The sequence below is a fragment of the Sphaeramia orbicularis genome, chromosome 9 (assembly GCF_902148855.1).
Source record: "Sphaeramia orbicularis chromosome 9, fSphaOr1.1, whole genome shotgun sequence".
Lineage (NCBI taxonomy): Eukaryota > Metazoa > Chordata > Actinopteri > Kurtiformes > Apogonidae > Sphaeramia > Sphaeramia orbicularis.
Window position 1 is genome coordinate 10,526,516 of NC_043965.1, and position 24,994 is coordinate 10,551,509.

Below are 24,994 nucleotides of genomic sequence, written 5' to 3' on the forward strand. Positions count from 1 at the left end.
GTCTGCTGTTTTCGGACATTAAGCTACGTTAAGCTTTTTCTCTATAATGTGCACCTATGGAGAGGAAAAAGCTTAACGTAGACAACATCCATAAAATTGGAGTTGTGAATATTGCAGAAGTGAAATAAAACTGTGCACTTGCTGCCTAATATATCCAACCCAGTGACAGATACCATTTTAATGAAAGAATCAGCATTATTAGCACTTCTGTCAGTGTCATAATGTTATGGTTGATTGGTTTATATTGTGATGAATGTCGGCTGCTATTCGTGACAGGTGTAATTTTTTATTGTGATCAGATTTTTCTCGACTGTCTCTGTTGTAAATACATGAGGTAGACAGACTTGTGTGTTTGTGGTGAAATGAACAGAGAGTACAAAATGAATGAGAAGCATCTCCTCTTCAGTGGTGAGATATACTGTTGAGTTTGTCACATCTCAGATTTCTTATTTTCCAGCAGATGTTCGCACTCATCACAGTAAAAGCTGTGAGAGTCTGTTGGGCTGCTGATGCCGTCACTATGCAGATTGTAAAGTTTTGTTCTCTTCAATTTCATGCACCTTTCACTGCAAACTTTTAATTTTTAGTTTCTTTGTGCCTTTTCTGGATCTTCTTGTGTCCATACCTTTGGATGCAGCACTTGGAGTAAAATAACTCAGGAATATGTTTCATCACATCCCACATCACACATTGTAGCCTTCCAACATTTGCTGCTACTACTAGTGCATGTGTGCAGGCATTGCTATGGTAACGTGAAGGTAGAAACAGTCTTTTGTCTACTTTGTCTGATTGTCTCGAGGCTTATTGACATTAGAATTTGAGTGACATGAAAGCCTAAAAAAAAAAAAAAAAGATTTAAACTTTATTGGGTAGTGTATCCACCAACAGTAACCAACTGGAACAAGCATCTCTGAGCATATTTTATACAAATATACTTTATATAAACAAAAGGAACAGCCAGAGGGAAATAAAAGCAAAGTGCTAAAAAAAAATTTAAAACATCAAATTATTAAAACTAGAAAAGCACTCGTAGAGCACAGACCTCCGCCAAGGCAGATCAGTACACCCCCCCAATCACCACCAAAATTTAATCATTTGTTCCTTGTGCCAGTATCAACATTTCCTGAACTTTTCATCCAAATCCGTCCATAACTTTTTGAGTTATCTTGCACACGGACAGACAGACAGACAAAACAATGCCGACAAAAACATAACCTCCTTGGCAGAGGTAAAAAAAAAATTTAAAAAGTAGAAAAGAACACAGGATACATAAAATCGTAACAGATAAGTGGACCTGAGTCCATAGATCCAGTATTCCTTAAACATCACTAATGAATTTTGAGGCTAAATCATTCAGTCATTTTTACACCAATAGCAGCACGTTAAAATCTAATCTGTAATGATCTTGAAGCCACTGTAGAGATTTTAGAACTGGTGTAATGTGCTATGTCCTCTTAGTCCTGGTATAATCTCTTTGAATGAGTGACAGTTAATTCAAGATTCTTTATTGTCATTCAACATTGGTATGATGAACGAAATAATGATCCACAGGATGAATAGTGAAATGAAATGAATATTTAAAAACACACACATTTGAAATAGAAGTAGAAAACAGAGCAAAGTCCAGATAATAATAATGATAATAAAGATAATAATAAAGAATAAAGTAGGCCTATATAAACAAATAAAATAAAGAATAATAAAGATAATAATAATTTAAAATAGAAAAACATAGAAAACAGAAAACAGAGGACACACATTTAAAATAGAAATAGAAAACCTAGCAAAGTGCTGATAATAATAATAACTAAATCAACATGGAAGAGGAGGGGAAGTGACTGAATGTAAACAGATTACTGCACGTTGCACATTATATTACAGTAATTGCACTTTATTTTGTGTAAGTAGTTTGCATAGCTGCGTTGTAGTGTTATTATATTTACACATAATGATAATCTTTTTGGGAAGTCTGGTAAGCACTGCTCTGAAGGCCCACACAGATCAGTCCAGTTCTGTGTGGGTCAGGGTGCTTAAGTCTCCTTCAGGTTGTGCATCTGTAAACCCTCCTCTGTCAACAGCTCAGGTTTTCAAAACCAGCTCACCAGCTATAAACAGGATGGAAATGTGCGTGCATAACCCTAACCCTAACCCCCTAACCCTATCAACCTATTGAATTTTCTGTTGCAGATTTTCTGAAAATTTGATTCCAACCCTAAATCAGTGACGTCAGGAATCATCAACAGGATGAGAGCAGTGGATGAGTAGAAAAGCGGTGTTTGATTTTCTTAGATGGTATCTGTGCTGTGCTTTGTAGTGGCTCTCAGCTGTTTGTCTCTGGCCATTTGTGTGTTTGTGAGTGGACAGTATCTTTGTGAGTGGACAGTCGCTGCCCACTCAGACAGAAGGAGGATGAAGCAAATGGACATCTTGGCAGATGTGGAAAGTGAGCTCTTTGCCACAGGCAAATAGCATCTGTGTTTGTACAGGAAGCTCCTGCCAGTGTGTGTTCTCTGAGTGGATTTCCCTGGAGAGGCCGACACGTCTTCAGGCCTCCTCTGTGGAAATGTAGTAAGCCGAATATGTTAGGAATTGGTGACAGACTGAATCCATTTGGAAAATTTAATTTCTGCATCCAGGGGCTATAAATGTAATACCCTTCCAAAAGCTGTCAGGTACTGTAGAAGAAAGGACACTTCTATTAGTCTGATTTATATATGTATTTTTATATATGACAGTGTTGGTCTGCTGTTGTGCTTCAGCTCCAGTAGTGTGTGTCAGAGTAGATCTGTGACACACTAATCGGTCTCTGACACCATTTCTACTAATGTTTTGGAGTAGAGGCCAGTCGATCCTTTTCCTGTGACATCATTCAGTATTGGTGTTACTATATCTGGTCTCACAATAGTCGGTTTTCCATTGGACATCTGCACAAAACTTTACTGATATTTACTAAATGTCAAAAAAACAGAAGTGCGTAATGTCGGTTTTTCCATTAAATCACAAATGCAATGATTTGTTTATTTATTATTGCGAGATGACATTAGAAGTCATTCATAAACATGGCAACGAACGTACATATGGTGTTGATTTACAGATATGTTCATTATTATTATTATTGTATTATATATTACCCCTAGGGATGCACCGATTCTGATACGAGTATCGGACATCGGCTCCGATACTCGGTGTTTGTACTCGTATTCTTACTTGTAAATGTAATCTGATACAAATGCACCAATACCACTTACGGCCGTGTGACATTCACAGTTCAGTGCAGCAGGTATGAGGAGGAGGAATAATGTGTGGGGAGTGTAAAGAGTGTGGAGATTTTTCAAAATTAATTAATTGAGAAACGCTCATTCCAACACATTAAATGTCAGTAGCAGCACTTTTTTTTCAGTCAGACTAACGACAACGACAATAAAGCACATTTACAAAAGGAACTAAGAACTGGAATGGGATTATTAAGTACTCGTATTGGTACTCAGTATCGGCAAGTACTCAAATGTAAGTACTCGTACTCATACTCAGTCTGGAGAAAAGTGGTATCGTTGCATCCCTAGTTACCCCTCTATCTCATACTAAATTAAAAAATGATTGGGTTTCCTGGTGTGTCCATACATACCGCGAGATGTTTCTTCTTCTTCTTCGCTTAGTGTAACGTTCGTCAACATCTGGTTTTTTAATTCACCTGACTCTAGCTGTGAAAAAAGGTCTTGCCATTGCAGTTTTGCATGATATACCATTTACGCTATGCCCGAAAAACTACCTCTTGCCAGCGCAAAAACTTTTAATCGAAAAATGAGACTATTGTCAAAATTGTCATTTTTCTATTGGGTAAATTTTTCTGCGCAAGTTATATTTGTGCAATTTGAGGGTCAATGGAAAAGCGACTACTGGCTTCAACATATGCAAATGCGAATCAAAAACAGGATGTTAAATTAAAAGTGATATTGAAGACAGTATGTGACTTTCCAGCAAAATGGAAACTGTGCCATTCTGGTTTGCAAACAAAGTCTTAAGCTGTAAATAATAAACTCTTTGTCCTTGAACCCACAACAACAGAAGAATAGAAACTGGCAGAATAAATGAAGTACTGTAAGTAACTGTTGACGAAACCCAGAGACTGGTGGTGATGTAATTATCTACTGAGTGGAAGGAAAAGCCACAAGAATGACTGAACAGACTAGGCTTATGATCATACAAGAGCAAATGATAAATAAAGATAAACATAATAAAACATTTTGTGAATACTTTCACAAAGTGTTTCTGGACCGGGTAATAGGGCTGCTCGATTATAGGAAAAAAAAATAATCACGATTATTTTAGCAATAATTGAAATCACGATTATTAAAAACGATTATTTTTTAACCTTAAAGTTGTTTATTTTTTTCTTGCAAAGCAATGTAAAATATACTCTTTAAACATAAATGAAGCTTTTAACCACTAAAACAAAGTATGTTCACTTTTGTATGAAACAAAAAAATCTTTGAATGCAAATAAGTGTACTGTAAATTCAAGTATGTTTCCTTTTGTAAATAAATAGTCCACTGTAATTAAACTGCTATAGACTTGCCATAGAACTGTAGCAATAAAAAAAAAAAAAACTCACGTAAAGTGGAAATTATAAATTCAAGTATGTTCAATGTAGTATGAAACATAATAAATTCAGTGGCATGCCGTGAGGTTTCAGTTCAGGCCTTCTGTATACATCAGCCATCTAGAATACGTACGTTAGGGTTATACGGGTTAGGGTTAGGTTAATACGGGAGTTACAGCATAAAGAGATTCGGAGACTGAAGACTGCATTGCGGATGAAGTTGTTTTTATGTGTTTTAGTTTTTCATAAGATTATGATAAAGGTGGCGGTGGTTAAACTTTAGATGGTTAAAAAGGTTTGTTGTGTTACCGGTCGGTGCGGACACAACTACGAAACACTTTTTGCACGTGATGTGTTTTTGCTCTTTGTCTTCTTCATCAAACCCAAAGTGATTCCATACAATTGAATTGGACTTGCCTTTTTTGTTTACCAAGCACTTCTGCTGTGATTCTCCTGCCATTTGTCCAGACCGCTAGGTACAACTTTCCTCTTGGGGTGGACCTGCCGGCTAGCAGGCAGCTGTAGCTTAGAGGGGGGCGGGGCAGAGCAGCTCATGGTAGCTTGCGTGCGCGTGAATTAAAACAACTCAAAATTAATAATCGTTTTTTCTCGATTACATAATTTTTGTAATCGTTGCGTGTAATAATCGAAATCGTAATTGAATTTCGATTAATTGCACAGCCCTACCGGGTAATATGTCATAATGTGTCACCCTATTATGATCAGTTGTTCATTGTCCTCTGGCCTCTGTTAATGACACATCATTGATTAGAATAGTTCTACTCTAAACCTGTGGAGACATGGTCTGGGTCACTGGAGGTTCAGAGAATCCTGAACAGAACCAAGAACCAAAACTAATCAAAGAGGCCTATTAGTGATGTCTGCCCAATGTGGTCTTACATTGTCTTGTTGAAATATTCGTAGGTTTTCAGGGATATGCTGTCACTGAAGGTGTCACATGTTACTCCAGAGTCAGTGTTCACCCAGACCCAGACCATGACAGGCCCTGGGTTCTGGTCATTTATGCTAACAGTCTCCATGGACCTTTTGTTTTTGGTTCACAGCATATGGCTTTGATTTCTACTGGACTGATTGGTTGGTTGGTTGGTTGGTTGGTTGCTGGGTTGGTTGGTTGGTTGGTTAATGTTTTGGTGGGTTGGTTGGTTGGTTGGTTGCGGGGTTGGTTGCTGGGTTGATTGGTTGCTGGCTGGGTTGGTTACTGGGTGGGTTGCTGGGTTGGTTGGTTGGTTGGTTGGTTGGTTGGTTGGTTGGTGGGTGGGTTGCTAGGTTGGTTGGTTGGTTGGTTGGTTGGTTGGTTGTTGGCTGGTGGGTGGGTTGCTGGGTTGGTTGGTTGTTTGGTTGGTTGCTGGGTTGGTTGGTTGTTTGGTTGGTTGCTGGGTTGGTTGGTTGATTGATGGGTGGGTTGCTGGGTTGGTTGGTTGGTTGGTTGGTTAGTTGGTTGGTGGATGGGTTGCTGGGTTGGTTGGTTGGTTGTATATCATATATTTTGTATCACGTTGTATATCATATTTACAGTGATTCCATTATTTAGTCTTGCTGTCAGATTGACTTTTATGGCATGGGGTGTTATATGGCATGAACACAAAACAGTGCAGGCTAAGGTCTAGATTTGAATACTATGTGAAATATTTATGATCATCCTCATGTGAGAATTCCTTTGGTTTGTGAGTTGAAATATTAGTGCATATATTCAGAGTAGAGTCGAGTCCCAGTGTCATGAATCAGACCGACATAGATGGGGCCGATGGTTCCCCCAGCATGGATTCACAGTTTCTCTCTCCATTCATTATCACATCACATGGATGACTGTTAAAGGCTTTCACACATCTTCTGTTCATGAAGGTTATTGAAGATTCCAGCTCCATGTCAAGCTACAAGGAAACTGGGTCCCATTTGAAGTGTAAAACCTTTAACTGGGCTAAAGGACTGCTGGGCAAGATTCAGGGTGATTTTAAAAGATTCTAACTCCAGAAAAAGGCTATAATATTAATAATTATGTTTTTAATCCATGTATAATCACACAGATTTTGTGTGTGTTACATTAGAATCAGCAGTCTATACCTGCAAAGGGTGCAGATCATGTTTAGTTGGATGTAATGTTACTTCAGTACTGGATACTATTGTGTTATTGTGACAAATTTTTATACATATTTTTAAAAGCAAATAGAGCAGGGAAAACTGATACAGAAAATATGTGCATTTCCACGCTTTGGCCAATGTGGAAACTATAGTATACACTGAATTAATACAAGTGATGATCACAAGTGAAGTAGATGCACAGAACAAAGAAACGCCATCATACACTGCAAAAATCTAAATCTTACCAAGTATGTTTTTCTCATTTCTTGTCAAAATATCTCATCACACTTAAAATAAGACATAATCACCTAAAGAGTAACTTTTCAGTGAGATATAAGAACTTATTTTTAGACAATAGATCTGGAAAACCTTATTTCAAGAAATCTTACCAAGATTGGCAAATTTTTGGCTTAATTCAAGATTTTTTTTTTGCTTAATTTAAGCAAACCAAAAAAAAAAACCTGCCAATGGAACAAGTGAAAATTATGTTGGTAGGATTTCTTGAAATAACATTTTCAAGATCTATTTTCTATATCTCACTGAAAAGTTACTCTTTAGGTGATTATGTCTTATTTTAAGTGTGATGAGATATTTTGACTAGAAATGAGAAAAATACATTTATAAGATTTAGAGTTTTTCCACCATATGTAAAGAGCTACAAAGAGACATGTCAGACAAACTGTAGAAGAGTTTGATACGGCAGTGATTTTCTGAAAATGCATTTCAAATTTGTGATATGCAATACTTCCAGCAATAACTCACTAAGCTAATAACTAAACAATATCTTGACTTAACATGATAAACATACGATGATGTGAAATATGTCCCTTTTTTGTCAGTCACCCCTCAGTTCATTTATAAATTAAGTCTCTCAGTGATATTCTTTTCCAAGGTGTTTGGTGTGTGTTTAGTTAAAAGTGAATCGATTAAACACTACAGTGCAATAACCACTATGCAGCGTTTTACTGAGTCAAATTCAAATCACAGTGTTGAATCTGTGTCCAACACTGGAGCTGCTTAAATGTGTCCCTGGCCTCAGATCTCCACCAGAGTTACTCCAGTTCAGGATGGTAATGATCAGGACGGTGGAGGTGTAAGAACACCGTCATTCCCTGGGGAGGTCACATGGCGCAATTACCCAGTGGTTGCCATGACAACCGGCAGGCCCGCCACCTCCTGCTGTCAGAGAGCGATAGAGGTGAGAGGGAGAGGAATGATGTGAACGGCCTTTAACCGTTTAACCGTTTAACTACGGCCTTCACTGATGAACGCCAGCAGGGTCTGGAAAACAGAGCACGGAAACACAAATGAAAGGAATGATGCTCAGATTTGGCCAAACCGTGCTGAACCATGATCATCATACTCATATTACACATCTTTAGCCTCACAGTATAATTGCCTAACTTATACACAAATGGACAAAAGTATTGGGACACACTGAATTCAGGTGTTTCTTTTCTAACAGGGGTCTAGGCGCCAAAACAGTAATGACAAATATCATGTTAATATAGTTTTATATTGTGATAAATATCAAATTGATTATTAATATTGATGTTGATTTCTCAAATCGATTTTTGTTTTTTGTTTTTGAACCTCTAAATTTCTAGAATATTTTTTGTGCTCTGACTGTAAATAATAATTTTCTACTACAACTAACCATCTACTTTCTTCACATCTCACTTTTAAAGAAAAATCTCCCATTAAACTTTAAAAAAATATAATAATGGATTAGATTTATGTAGCGCTTTTCTATGAACGCATACTCAAAGCGCATACAGTGGATCCATTATTCATTCGCTGTCACATTCACACTCTGATGGTGGAGGGTGAAGTGTCTTGCCCAAGGACACAACAGCACATGACCAGGACAGAACGGGATTCAAACGGCCAACCCTTCGGTTATTGGACGACCCGCTCTACCATCTGAGCCATGGCCGCCCTACAATATTTATGTTTTTATCTCAAATCAGCATGAATAGGACATCTTACAGCTGTAGAAATGATGCATCCCAATATTTTTGTCCATGTAGTTTATAGACATGTATATTTGTTTAAAGTTTAATGGGAGATTTTTCTTCCTCAGTGAGATGTGAAGGAAGTAGATGGTTAGTTGTGGTAGAAAATTATTATTTACAGTCAGAGCATGAAACATATTTTAGAAATTTAGAGGTAGAACATTTAAAATCATAGTCACAGATAAAAAAAAATCAGTGTTGAGAGAAATTAAGTAAAAACCATGTCTGAGGCAATTTGGAAGCAAAGATAGCAATTTAAACCAAACTAACAAATACAATGATATTTATTACAATATAAAACTATATTATAACGTTTGTCTGTATTGTTTTGTATCCCAGACCTCTGTTAGAAAAGAAACACCTGAATTCAACGTGTCCCGATACTTTTGTCCATATAGGGTGTGAGTTATGCTATGAGGCTAATAACATTATACATTGATCTGTTTTCTTTAGGGTTTATTTTCTTTACTTTCTCAGCATAAACTCTTGCAATGTGTTGGATTGTTTAGTTGTTATACTTACTTTACTCTTTATCATAGTAGCTTTGAATGTTCTGTTAAATGTTCTGCTGTTAGGTTTTTCTCATGAGTATAAAGAAGAATTTAAAACATCAAATAACCATCTCTTAAGGTCGAGCATCTCTTAAGGTTTTCCGTAAAAACAACAGGATTTTTTTACAGTGTAGAAATTTCAGGCGACCCCATTTGAATTCCAGGCGACCCCATGTGGGGTTCTAACCCCAAGGTTGACAAACACTGGTCTATAGTCTAACCATGGACACCAGGAATATATCACAGCATTACACAGATTCATTAATAAACCAAACAGGCCTGAGTCCTGGACTGGACTGTGTGGACGTTGTCTGTTACTAGTCTTGTATGTGGTGCATTCTTTGAGGTATTGCAGCTGTTTTGTTATTTATTCCCTCCATGTAGCTAAACTCCGTGTTGTCTTTCTCATTTTCAGACATTAATCTGCAGCCGTTGCCTTCATCTGAGTGTACCAGAGGGACCAGTTGGGACCATGGAGTCCTAAGAATTCACCCAAGAACCACAAAGTTATGAATCCCCAGGAGACAGAGCTTGGCCAGGAGGTGATGGAGGAGGGGGATGTGCCTCCTCGCCATCGCCACAACAGCCGATCTCGTAACCACAGCAACCAAGAGAAGCGCTACAGGCGCTGTGACGCCCCCGGGGGGAGCAGAGCCAAGGGAGCACCTCAACGCCGGTCTCAGGAGGAGCAGGACCTGGAGCTGCAACAGGGAGCCTCCATCCAACCCGCAACCGCTCAGCAGCAACAACACCCCATTCCTCGGCCTGCGGTGACCCGGTACCGCCGACAGGGTGACAGCGAGGCCCGGATCAGAGCCCAGCAGCAGAGGCACCGACAGAGGCAGCAGAGGGAGGCGGAGAGAGCACAACACTTAGCACAACAGCAGGAGAAGCAGCAGCAGGCGGAGATGACCCTGGACAACGAACGGGAGCGGGACGACTCGGCACTGGCCCGCTCTGCCAGCACCGAGAGCGGCTTCCACACCCATACAGACCGGGCCGAGGGCGACGACGGCCTCGTCATGATGTCTCTGGAGCCTGAGGGACACCCGGAGCCAGAGGATGAGGTGGGGAATTACGGCGTCCAGCTTCGGCCTGAGTCCGAGGGATACACCGAGAGCGCCGAGGCTGAGCAGCTGCATCTTCATCCCCATCCGGGTTACCCCTCTCAGCCCCCGCCCCTGCCATACGAACCCCTGCCTGACCTCCAGAACCACCAGAGACCAGAGGAACCGGTGGAAATGTCAAGCCCTGGGTACTCAAACTACGTCTACACTCAGCCCCTGAGCCACTCTGGAGGACGGTCCTCTGCCTCCGCTGGCCAGAGCCTGGACAGTCTGGACGCTGGACTGGCAGACGAAGCCTACTCTGAGCCATATGACATTTATTCGCTCTCTGAACATGTTTACGAGGAGATCTGTGATGCCCCCCCACCTGCCACATCTGCTGCAGACCAGCCTGAGGACACAGAATCTCTGCAGCAGAGGAGGGCCGGTTTTCGGCTGCTGGAGGGTCAGAGGAGTCCGAGGGGTGGAGATTTCCACCAGCAGGAGGCCGTGGGCTCTCGTTTACGCCACTATGATGAACGATCAGATGGCGAGTCCGACAGCCCGGAGAAGGAGGCGGAGTTCGCACCGTACCCGCGGGCTGACAGCTGTGACCAGGACGAGGACATCGACAGCATCGTGGCCGAGGTCAAAGAAAGCTTCAGCTCCCAGAGTCTTCATCATGCTGCCGATGACACCATAGATGAGGAAAACGAGCCACAACAGGCAGAAGAAAATCCTCAGTTTGAGTCCCACACTGATTACTCGCTGGAGTCCAACAAAAACCACAAAACTGGCAACAGAGAGAAGACGGCCAGGAAACAGAGTCCTGCAGAGGAGACGGTGGCTGTGAGGAGCATGCAGGAGAAGAGGGACGCCATTTCACTGGCCATCAAGGACATTAAGGAGGCCATAGAGGAGGTGAAGACCAGGACGGTGAGATCTCCTTACACTCCTGATGAACCCAAGGAGCCCATCTGGGTGATGAGGCAGGACCTGAGCCCCACTGCCGAGGGTGACCTCCAGCCCTCACTGGGTGGAGACGTAAGTATCAATAAGACCTGAGTGTTCCTGTTGAAGCTGTGGTATCATACAACCAGTAAAAGAAAGACAGAGGAGTGGGCTCAGGTTAGGAGAAACACCTCCTCTAATGTCCATGATAGAGCCACTCCAAACAGACTTCAATGTTTAAATGTCCAAGTTTATAGTAGAAATGTTTACAGCCTGGTACAAACGGTCTCAGACTACTTATAACATTCATAATACAAGGGTTTTTCTTAACCAGGGAACAGGGGCGCTGTGCCCTCATACTTTCGGCTAGCGCCCCCTTACCGAAATTCCGATTTTTTTTTTTTTTTTTTTTTACCCCGAAGCTCACAGTTACGCCGTACACTTATAGTTACATGCAACACAGTACTTACACAACATGCAATCTTTCCAAAAACGATCTTTTCCCGGCAAAACTACCACAGTAACAACACATGACGATGTGCCTGGTCATCAAAAATGATATAATTATTCCAAAACTATTGTAAACATAGTAGGTAGACCCTCTGACGGTTCAAAACAACACGAATTGGCGTCTTTTCAGACCACAGCGCCATCTTGTTTCCCTTCCTTTCTTGTGACATAGCTTCCCTTGTGGGATTTGAAATTAGGCTAAGGCTACATATGAGTGTGAAAGAGAAGAGAAGTAACACAAGAGTTGATCAGATTGTTGTCCAGAATTTTTTCAAGTTTTAGTGCCAAAGAATGTTCCAGTCATCTGGACTTGTTAAAAGAGTGAAGAGGGTGAGCTGTGGATAGCGTGCAAACTGTTATGTTAGATTTAGATTAGAGAAAAATACACAAGTAGAAAGAGTGTGAAAGAAAAGAGGAGTAACACTAGAGTTGATCATTTGTAAACAGAAGCTTGGCCAATACAATGTATCTGTCACGTGACTTTTGTCTTCATTTACAACATTATTACACTTCTAACAGAAGAATAAGTTACTCTTCGATTGGTTGCTTTAAAAAATTGCAGGAGGGCCACTAGAGTTACAATATCCCTCTCAGATAGCCTCAGAATGTTCCATTTTTACCTCAATTTTTCAAAAGGGAAACCCCCCCTTCCGCACCATCCCCCCCGCTTGGTCGCTTCACTCCCTCGCTTACCTGTGCTCCCTCTTACTAATTTTTTCCAGACAAACCCCTGATAATATATAGGGAGTAAATGCATTAGATTCATTTGTACTGCTGCTGTTGATTATTTATATTGTGATCGATTAATCTATCAGTTATTTTCTTTGATTCTATCAAATGGTTATGACTTGACTTGTCCTTTATTCCAGAACCAGCTAAAACAACAACCACAAAAAGTATCAAATTAAAAGGATATATAAAAAATATCTATATAAAAATAACAACAACAATAACAACAATATGAAAGTATATATAAAATATCTATACATATAAACAACAACAACAAACAAGTCTAATGACATCTACAAACAATATGTGCACTGCAGCCTTCAGCACATTTGGATTGGAACTAATATACATACAGTGTGTTGATTCTGGCATCATGTGCATCACAATAAGCGTCTGTGTGAAACACAACAGTGGAACCAATGTTTAGCAGCAGTGAAAGTAAGGAAACAAAGCTTCGATTAAAAAAAAAAAAATTGTAATCAAATTTTTTTTTTAATTGATTCAAGTTGATTTGTGGTTTCAACTCTCAAATTCATGCTTAATTACTGTGTATTAAGGCTTCAATCCATATATAAGGGTGTTACTGTTGTGAGTGATACAGGAGAAGAACTGTGTTATTCAGTGATAATTACTGTCATTTCATTTTATATCATATCACAGTATGATTTTAATTGAATGTCAGCAGCTATCATACATATTACACAGATGTTTCATGTGTCTGTATGTTTGTACATTGTTATTTACATCGTCTTACCTCATTACATTATGAAGTGTTATCTATTTAATTGTTTTTGTGTTGTATCTTTTGTGTTATTTTTGTATTATGTTTTTATGTTTCATCTTGTAACGTCTTTAATATCATTTTTGTCTTCAAGTGTCTCTTGTTTTCATGTTGTTGTGTCTTTTTATGAACAATTCAAAACCACAAATAACCACAAATCCTCATTCTTCAGTTTTAACTCAGGACCAAAACTCAAATGCCTTTAAATTTTCAAAGCCGTAAATGTGATCATTATCAGTATTGGCTGTACAGGTAATATTCCAATGTCTGCTCAGTTGAATAAAACATTGTTTCCTCTGTCAGATGTCTCTAGAGTAAGCGTGTTTAAAAAATTTCAAGTTCAATGCAAAATAATACAAAACCCAGTGAAACTTGGCTACATTAGCTAATGCTAGCATTACTTCTCTCTGCTAACCTGCTAACTAGACTGCTAGTGCTAGTGTTTTTATATATTATGTGAAATTGGATGCTATTGAACTGAACTTTATTTAAGATTCATCAAGTACCTTAAAATGATCTGTTGTGTTTTTGTATTTTGAATTTTTTTTCAGGTTCAAACCCAATGTGTGAATCCAAACCTGTTACAGGAGTAGTGTGATTACGTTGCTTCATGATCATATATTTCATTACTTGGGATAAAACTGCAGACACTTCATAATTGGTTGATATTTTGTACAGCTGATGACAGGTCAGGGGTGTCAAACTCATTTTAGTTCAGGGGCCACATTCAGCCCAATATGATCTGAAGTGGGCCGGATCAGTAAAATAATAACATTATAATATATAATAATGTCAACTACAAACATTTCTCTATTTTTAGTAGGGGTGTAAGAAAATACCGGTTCTGCAATATATCACGATATTCTATTTCACAATACTGTATCGATATTAAAAAGTGCTGTATCGATATTTATAGGTATTTATTCAAATGCAGATATTGTGGAGGTTGATTTTTGTTGTTTTGTTTTTGTTTATATTTTATTTATTACTCTTTTATTAAATAATGTTAGTTCCTTTGTTGAAATTGCACAAAAATACTGTTCTAATGTTAGTTCTGAACTAATAGAATATGAACATTTGAACAGGATCTTAAACTGTAATGTCTGTAAAACAGAATTTACGTTTTAACACAGGAACGTTTTGTGATATAACATTAGATCCTGTTCTGATCAAATAAAAATGTGTTTAGTATTTGTGCAGATTTCTGGTGTAATTCAAATCTTCCAGGAAATAATCATTATAAAAAAGAAACAAACAAAAAATGGCCTTTTTTACAGTATCATGATTTATCGTGACATATCATATCGTGATCTTAGTATTGTGATTTCTATCGTATCACCAGATTCTTGCCAATACACAGCCCTAATTTTTAGAGCACAAGAAGTAAAATTATGTTGTGTTTACATCTATGAAATATCCTTTAAAAATGTGACTAACATGAGCAGTCATGAACAAACTGAAATGTATTAAGAAAAATAAGTATAATTTTCACAATATTATGCCTCGGTTTATCATTCATATAATATTTAGGGTTAGGGTTACACAAATATTTGGTAACAGGCATAATATTGTTTTTTTCTTCAGACATTTCAGGTTGTTCATATTTATTCAGGTTATTCACATTTTATTGTTAAAGGATAGTTTGTTAATGGACATATTTTCATAGTGTAATGTTTTTTTTTTTCCATATTAAGCCAAGAAGAGAATTTGTACTTGTCATTATTTATAGGTTATTATGCTATTATTTTACATGAGATCACATTGGTCTGTATGTGGAGGCTGAACTAAAGTGAGTTTAACACTTTTGACTCTAATATATTCCAGTGTAATTGTTGCTCTTTGCAAATTCATCCCTTGGGCTGGATTGGAACCTTTGGTGGCTGGCTTTTGGCCCACGGGCTGCATCTTTGACACCCCAGCTTTAAGTAATGAACCAAAGTAACTAATTCCAGCCTGATGTCAGTTACAAACAGAGCTAAACTGTGCCAAGATGTTTAAGTTTGTTCAGTCCTGATACCATGGCCAGACTGATTATAGATGACAGACATGAACCTTTAACATTCACACAACAAAACTGAATAGAAATGCACAGAAATTCCTTTTTTCTCATTGTTTTTGCTTATTTTCGTAAGCTTTGCCTTAGTGCTTTAGAGATATATTTAGCTGTAAACCTGACTAGTATCTGCTTGAATCTATGAATTCTCTTCAAGATCAAACTGTGGGACGTGGTCTCAGTATGTGAGACACGGGACAAAGGCTAAACACTGTTCAGTCCAACACAAAGTAGAACACATGGTCTTCATAACTGCACAGTTTGTCTCGGTTAATAGTAGTTTAAGTCATCACACATCCCAAAACTTCACTGTTTAACCCTTTCATGCATGAATTACAAGAACCTTAATCAAGATTTTTTTTCTTGAGTGATTTTATTCCTCTTTAGGCATTAAAAAAACAATGTGATACATTTTTTTTATTAAGCTATTTTTCGTGGAGTTGCAAAAATGTCCACTCAGCTGGACACCATGCGTTTAATTCTTGAAGCAAAAAAACATGTATTTACATTGAAAACTATGAAATAAAAACATTTTAATGCTGCCAATCTGATGTTTTCTCACATTTTAACATACTCTAATACTAGTCATTGCTCACTTCATTGAGATAACATGCAAAAAAAAAAACTTTTGTTGGTAATTACAGTCTAATAACAATAACAAGGAATTGATGTACACTCAAATATGTTAGATCAAGTTTATGTAGAACAGCAAAGTTACAGTAATGTTATCGATTGTAGTGTATGGGATGATGCATAAGTGTCCAATATGTCGGCTGATATGAAACTAAAACAACAAAATCCATGAATATACAAGAGAACAGCTGTAGAATAGCTGTCCACTGTAGTGACCACTATGCATGAAAGGGTTAAACATCTGTCATCGGTGTTCTGTCACCAAAGGCTAAATGAATTCTATGAGACCATCTTTCAACTTATGATGCTTAGTACTTTGTATTTAGTGTTGTCATTGCTGCCCTCTACTGGACAACACTGGCATAAACTCCTGAACTAAATCTTAAAACCAGGAAAGAAATGACAACCTTCTGGTCACATGACCCACATTAGTTTAATCAGGTGTAAACTACAGGTGTCAAACATACAGCCCGCGGACTAAAACCGGTCCGCTAAAAGGTCCAGTTCGACCCGCTGGATGAAGTTGTGAAATGCAAAAATAACACTGAAGATATTAACAATCAAGGATGTTCCGATTATTTTAGTTCAGGGGTCACACGCTAATCTAAAGTGATCTAAAGTGGGTCAGAGCAGTTAAATATTATCATATTAACCTATCAATAATGATAACTACAATTTTTTCCTCTTTTTTTGTGCAAAAAAAAGGAAAATTGCATGAAAATATTTATATTTACAAACTATCCTTTCACACAAAATGTGAATAATGTGAACAAATATGAACAACTTGAAATGTCTTAAAAGAAGCAAGATTAACTTTACTAATATTCTGCCTGTTATTAAATGTTTTGTGTTTTTGTAGATCCACTGTCATCTATAAGTTGTAATGTGCATGTGTAAATAATAAACTAAGGCATAATATCGTTAAAATTGCACTTATTTTTTTTTTTTTAATTTCAGTTTGGTCGTGTCATTCATGTCTTTAAGGAAACTTTGTCGACGTAAACACTTCCATAATGTAATTTTTATTATTTTACTGGTCCAGCCCACTTTAGATCATAATGGGCTTAATGTGACCCCTGAACTAAAGTGAGTTTGACAGCCCTGCTCTAAACCATTTAATGTAAATGTGTGTCATTTGCAGCTGTTAAATAGTTTGCTTCAGATTCACTCTACATTTCTTTGTCCCAGTTAATTTCCTTATATCCATCCCTGGTCCCTGTTGTATTTTTGCTCCTGCTAACTGTGAAATTTCCCCATGGTGGGATAAATGAAGTCTTATCTTATCTTATCTTATCTTATCTTATCTTATCTTATCTTATCTTATCTTATCTTATCTTATCTTAATACTTTATGAATGTCTTTAAAAGGTATTACATTTGATATGGTAGGTTTTAAGTTATGTTGCTATAAACCAGGGGTGTCAAACTCAGTTTAGTTCAGGGGCCACATTCAGCTATATTTGATTAGAAGTGGGCCGAACCAGTAAAATAATAACAATAATATATAAATGATGTCAACTCCAAACTTTTCTCTCTGTTTTAGAGTGAAAAAAGTAAATTTGCATTATGAAAAGGTTTACATTTACAAACTATCCTTTCAAAAGATGTGAATAACATGAACAAATTGAAAAAATAAGTGTAATTTGAACAATATTCTGCCTCAGTTTATCATTTACACATGTACATTATAATTTATAGATCACAGTGGATCTGCAAATACACAAAACATTTAGTAACAGGTAGAATCTTGTTAAATTTGTACTCACTTCTCTTAAGACATTTCAGGTTGTTCATGTTTGCTCAGGTTATTTAAATTTTTTGTGAAATTATACTTTGTTTTAGTGTAAGTACGTGAAAATATTTACATTTACAAAGAGAAAAATTTGGAGTTGTCATTATTTATGTGTTATTATGATAGTATTTTACTGATCCTGCCCACTTGAGATTGAATTGGTCTGAATGTGGAACCTGAACTAAAAGGATTGTTAATATCTTCAGTGAAATTTTTGCATTTCACAAATTCAACCCAAGGGCTGGACTGGACCCTTTGGCGGGCCGGATTTGGCCCCCAGGCCATATGTTTGACACCTGTGCCATAAACTATAAATCATAAACAGTTTGGAATTCCACAATCAAGCAGTTTTAATGAAGCAGACCCTCACATTCTACACACCCACACACACACACACGCACACACACACACAAACAGTAGGAGTCAAAATTTTTTTGTTCTTGTAAATGTGTTTATTGGGATTTTTCCTTTTTAAACACACACATAACATAAAATGGAGTCACGAATTTTTGCCAGTATGGCCGTGAAATAGGCTGTGAAATGGGCGTTCAATTCTGTTCTAAGTAGTCTTAAAAAGGCCTTAAATAGTCTTAAATCTAACTTGTAAAAACCTGTAGGAACCTTTTATAATGTCTGGAGCTGCTGGAATAGCTTCTTGTGCAAATCAAGGCATGTTTTAATAATGAATCCAAACACTGGATAAAAACACCAGTCAGTGCTAAACCCCCCCCCTCCCCCACCACCACCCCAATGATTTATTCAGAGTGGTTCAGAGAGAGAGAAAGGTAAAGGCTATGCTTGCTTCAATAATTTAGTGCAGATCCAGTGACAGGAGGATGACACAGGCTGTTTACCAACCATGAACCATGAACTCAACACACATATGCAGACAGAACACACTCATATCAGCTGATAAGGATAATTATCACTATAAACATCACATCAGGATTTATCTCCAGTTGAAAGGCTCATTTTTAAAAAAAAATTTTTTCCAACGTTCTTGTTTTTTGGAATCAAGCTTAAAAAAAAAAAAAAATGACAGTCATACAAAAAAAAACCAAAAAAACAATGCTTTTGGATTTTCTACATAACATAAATACAATACCTACCTTATCCCTCCCCCCACCCTACAAATTCCTGGGTAATAACAAATAACAATAACACATTTTTTTTGTAGTTTTTTTTTTTTTTTGTAGGTTTTTTTTGTAGTTTTTTTTTCACTGTTAGTGAAAAACACACAAAAAAGAGAGAATACACTTAAGGATAAACACAAAAACACACCAAACTATGAATTAGTTCTTATATTGCCCACTTAATTACTTAGGGTCTTAATGTTGTAAAAACCAGTATCCAATAATAAGTTCAGTCTGTGTTGTTGACATGAAAATGACAAAGGATGAAACATTGCGGTTTGAGAAATGTATAAACTGTAGAAGCTTTCACATATCTAAAGTATTACAATTATAGATTATAGTATATAATATACCAACCATGAACTCAACACACATATATGCAGACAGAACACATTCATATCAGCGGATAAGGATAATTATGACAATAAACATCACAGCAGGATTTATCTCAGTTGAAAGGCTCATTTTTAATTTTTTTTTTCCAACGTTCTTTTTTTTGGAATAAAGGTTAAAAAAAATGACAGTCATACAAAAAAAAACAAACAATGCTTTTGGATTTTCTACATAGCATAAATACAATACCTACATCATCCCTCCCCACAAAAATAACATTTTTTTTTTTTTTACTTTTTTTTCTCGTTGTTGTTTTTTCACTGTTAGTGAAAATCACACAAAAAAGACAGAAATCACATAAGGATTAACACAAAAACACACCATACTAGGAATTAGTTCTTATATTGCCCACTTAATTACTTAAGGCAGGGGTGTCAAACTCATTTTCATTCAGGGGCCACATTTAGCCAAATTTGATCTGAAGTGGGCCGGGCCAGTGAAATAATAACATAATACCATATAAATAATGTCAACTCCAAACTTTTTGCTATGTTTTAGAGCAAAAAAAGTAAAATTATGTGATGAAAATGTTTACATCTACCAACTATCCTTTAAAACAATGTGAATAACATGAACAAACTGAAATTTCTTAAGAAAACTAAGTACAATTTTAGCAAGATTCTGTCTCAGTTTATCATTTAAACAAAATTACAACTTACAGATCACAGTGGATCCACAAATACACAGAGGCAGAATATTGTTAAAATTATACTTCAGACATTTCAAAATGTTTATATTTGTTGAGGTTATTTGTGTTTTTGTGAAATGTTAGTTTGTTTTAGTGTAAATACAGTAAAATGACATGAAAATTTTTACATTTACAAAGAGAAAAGTTTGGAGTTGTAAGTATTTATGGGTTATTATGATAGTATTTTACTGATCCGAACCACTTGAGATTAAATGGGTCTGTATGTGGAACCTGAACTGAAATGATTAATATCTTCAGTGTAATTTTTGCATTTTACCAGACTGGACCCTTTGGCGAGCCGAATTTGGCCCCTGGGCCACATGTTTGACACTTATGACTTAAGGTCTTAATGTTGTAAAAACCAGTATCCAATAATAAGTTCAGTCTTTGTTGTTGACTTGAAAATGACAAAGGATGAAACATTGTGGTGTGACAAATGTATAAACTGTAGAAGCTTTCACATATCTAGAGTATTACCATTATAGATGATAGTATATAGTTTACCAACCATGAACTCCACACACACATATACAGACACAACACCATCATATTAGCTGATAATGATAATTATCACAATAAACATCACATGAGGATTTATCTCCAGTTTTATTTGATCGTGTGTCCTGAAGTTTAAGAAACCACTTTTTTTTGTGGTTTCTTTTGTTTACTATGAGTGCAGTGTTTTTGAAGTGTTTTTTGCATCCAAAAAATGGTTTGTTTACATTACAAACATGGCATTTAAAGGGTTAAAAAATGTGACAATTATTGAGTATTTGGTATTTTTATTTACGGCTCAAGTTGATGAAATAGGAAAAGTATAAAAGAATTAAAAACAAACTGTATGAAAAATTTTTTGACATTATTCCACAAATGTGCCAAAAAGGCACACTTGGTGCTTAGTAAGGGCTTTGCTGGATGGGATACCGGAGGGTTAAAAATGAATAAATAAAAATACAGAAGAATAGATAAAACCTGAATAAAAGAAAAGTGTAATGCGTTAAATAGAATTATCATGATATAAAAATGTCACCACAACAATAACCTTTTCTAAGTTTTATCATCACCTTGATGTGTGTCTTTTGTCTTTAACTGGATCCATTCTTTGTAGTTTTATAACGTCCTGCTGTTCCACATGGATGCAGGAGCTCAGACCAGGTGACGGAGCCTGTTGGTTCCATGATGAACCCGATACCTGAGCCATCGTCACCTGAGACACCCCCCCACCCCTCCTCCATCTGTAGACACCGCCGCTGCCGTTACCTGCTCGGACACTTATCTGGGCCGTCGGTTCTGTTTAGGTTCTGTTGGATTATTATTGGTGCGTGTGCTCATAAACATGGAAAACTTTTGGATGTATCAGGTGGAGAAGCTGGAGCAGGAACAGGCCAGACAACAGCAACAGCATCAGCAACAGGCTGAACATGAGGACGGAGACAAGGTCTGTCTGTGGACGGAACGGGTCAAAGGGAGGCTTCAGTGAGGACGGATTCAGACCAGTGTCAGGGTGCAGTGGGGGGGGGGGGGGTTTACAAAACCTATCAATAGAATAATGTAGTAATTAACAAAATAATAACCAATAGGGGGGTAAGAAAATATCGGTTCTGCAATATATCGCGATATTGCACTACATGATACTGTATCGATATTTTTAAGTATTGATTCAAATGCAGACATGGCGGAGATTCATTTTTGGTTTTTTGTTGATCAAGCTCTTTTATTTATATTTATATTTTATTTATATTCACATGGGTATTTTTCTACTAAAGTAATATCGTGATATCGCAGGTCATACGTGTAGTTTTTTGAAACTGATAAAGGTTATTTTAATCATCCTAAAAGCACTTTTTCCTGTCTGAAAGAGTCAAATATTAGATTTGTTTTTAGTGGGACTGCACAAAAATAATGTTCTGATTTTGGACGATTCTGGGACTGAACACTATGGATTCTTTTCGCAATAGAATACGAACATTTAAGAAGGATCTTCAACTGTAATGTCTGTAAAACTTTATTTATTTATTTATTTGTTTGTTTGTTTGTTTGTGTGCTTTTTTGTATTGGTAAAGCCACATGTTCAAACTTTATTTGTCCAAATGCTGCACTATAAGTTTTTCCAGGAAGTAATCTTTTAAAAGAAGACACAAAACAAAAAATATCGCCTTGTTAACAGTATTGTGATATATCGTATCGTGATCCAAATATTGTGATTTGTATCTTATCGCCAAATTCTTGCCAATACACAGCCCTAATAACCAATGAAAGTTCTTGGAAGTTAAAACGGTGATAAGACAACATTAGGGATGTAACGATTACCGGTATAATGATAAACCGTGGTAAAATTGCAGACGGTTAGTATTACCATTTAAATTCTAATTATCACGATAACTGTGTTTGATTACCGCACTTTTAGGGGAGAAAACACCTATGTAAAGATATGCTTTTATGTCAAATATTTGAGTATAGTTTTAATTTATTACAACCAGTATTCACTTTTAAAGTCTTTGAAAAGGTTCGTTAAGCATCTTTGCGTTATTTATGCAATAAATTATATACATTTTGCAAATCGGATTTTATATATTTTTTTTTGTGTGTTTTCTGGCCTTTTTTTATATATAGTAGGTTAAAATGAAAAAAATAATAGGCAGATGATATGGATGAAGTTGTGCTGAAAAAAAAGATCTCAAACATGGGTATAGTAAACATTTGTTTATAGTATATAAAGGCAAAATCAAAACGACTGAAAAACGGCCAAAATAGGCTCAGACCACTAAGGGTTAATATTTGAATGTTTCTGCCAACAGAAGGTACATTGTGGCTATTATTTTATTTTATTTTATTTTTTTAAATACAGCTTGGTTAAATTATTTCAGTGTGTGTACTTTTTGAACATTTGGAGCACAATGTCAATAATACTGTGATAATAATAACTGTGATAATTTTGGTCACAATAACTGTGATAGGAAATTTTCATACCGTTAAATCCCTAGATAAAATAAAACATGACTTTATTTTATTACCTCCGCCAGGTTATTTTTTCATCGAGGTTTGTCTGTCTGTCTGTTAGCAAGATAACTCAATTACATTACATTACATTTTCTAGTTACAAATGAAATGATTTTGTGAATGAGGAGCTGAGGAGACTACAGGACACGAAGAGGCATAAAGAGGACGTGGTGTGGCTCACTTCTGATTCTCTCCCCCCACCCCACCCCATCCTCTCTGTGTTCAGTCTCCAGGGTCTGGGTCTCCGTCCCCCCCAGGGGCGGGCTCATCCAGCCGTCACCTCCTGCAGGACGACAGCTTCGAGTCGTCTCCATCCAGTAAAGAGGTGAGTTCAGTCCATGTCCAGTGTGTTTCATCTGATGGGTTTAGAAACACCTAAAAATGTCTCGTCTTTTTCTTTATAGTCCAGGAGAAGCCTTGCATCCTTCCCGACCTATGTGGAAGGTGAGTGTTACGAGTGCTATTGCCCCCCAACCCCCACCCCACTCACAAAATATCATGAGACACAAACCAGTGTGACATATAAGAGCTTTATTAGATGTGTTTATATGACGTTTGTTGGGCTGTGTGTTCCAGTTCAAAGTGGATTTTAACCCTTCACCCATCAAGACCCAAACCTCCACCAGTGACCAAAACCATCTACTGATCTAAACTGTTTAATACCACTAATTCTATCAATGCATGTAAATAACTGGTGTAAAATACAGTTTGCCGTCTTTTCATGGTCATCAGATATGACATATTTGGACGTTCAGAGGCTCCACAGTTACCATGGAAACGCCGTCATCTTCTACAACACAGGTGTCAAACATGCAGCCCGGGGGCCAAATCCGGCCCGCCAAAGGATTCAGTCTGGCCTGTAGGATGAATTTGTGAAATGCAAAAATTACACTGAAGATATTAACAATCAATAGTGAAAAAATCATTTTATTTCAGGTTCCATATATACACATATAAACCAATTAGATGTCAGTTGGGTCAGACCAGAAAAATGCTGTCATAATAGCCAAAACATAATGTCAACTGCAGATTTTATCTTTGTTTTAGTATAAAAAAAATTTAATTACATGAAAATGTTTACATTAACAAACTGTCCTTTTACAAAAAATGTGAATAAGCTGAAGAAATATGAACAACGTGAAATGTCTTGAGAAAAGTAAATGGAATTTTAACAACATTATACCTGTTGCTAAATGTTTTGTGTATTTGTAATTGTAATGTAAGTTGTAATGCACATGTTTAAAGGATAAACTGTTAAACTGATGCAGAATATTGTTAAAACTGCACTTGTTTTCCTTAAGACATTTCAAGTTGTTGACGTTATTCAGATCTTTAAGGAAACGATGTAGATATAAACATTATCATAATGTAATTTTTTAATCAGAGCCTTCAACTCATTTCAGGCGTATTATTTATTCAGAAACACAATATTATTTCTGAAACACATTAAAGCTTATCTATAATTAAAAATCTGCACATTTAATAATCCTTACAGCTGGCTAAAACACTGATAAATAAAGCAGCCTTCAGTGCTGCAGTGGTGTCTTTAAGCAGACGTCTACCTGGAGCTGACAGAGGTTGTTAGCGGTGACATTTTCTAAATGTCAGATGCTTCAGTAGCAGCACATGCTCAACAGAGAGGACGCAGAGGTTATGAGGAGATGGAGGACGGACGAATGACTGCCCGAGTCCAGCTCAGTCACAGAAATACTGCATATCAGTGCAGTTGTACATGTACCTGTACTTTCTACTCCTAAAACAGGCCTGTTACATTAGAACAGAATAGAATAGAATAGAATAGAATAGAATAGAGTACAAGACAATACAATACAATACAATACAATACAGTATAATACAGTACAATACAATACGATACGATACAGTACAATATAATACAATGCAATAGAATAGACTAGAATACAATATAATACAATACAACATAATACAATACAATACAATACAGTATAATACAATGCAATAGAATATAGTACAATGCAATAGAATAGACTAGAATACAATA

General features: G+C 36.9%; 1 protein-coding gene across 2 annotated transcripts in view; it reads left to right on the forward strand.

The window, feature by feature from the left end:
- The window catches only part of apba1a (amyloid beta (A4) precursor protein-binding, family A, member 1a), a 50,801-nt gene that overhangs the window by 12,892 nt on the left and 12,915 nt on the right, over positions 1 to 24,994 (forward strand). For both annotated transcript variants that reach the window (XM_030143433.1, XM_030143435.1), the window contains exons 2-4: positions 9,682 to 11,356; positions 23,201 to 23,299; positions 23,379 to 23,418. In XM_030143433.1, the coding sequence (XP_029999293.1) occupies positions 9,776 to 11,356; positions 23,201 to 23,299; positions 23,379 to 23,418 (1,720 nt within the window). In that variant the 5' untranslated portion in view covers positions 9,682 to 9,775. The remainder of the gene's footprint in view (positions 1 to 9,681; positions 11,357 to 23,200; positions 23,300 to 23,378; positions 23,419 to 24,994) is intronic.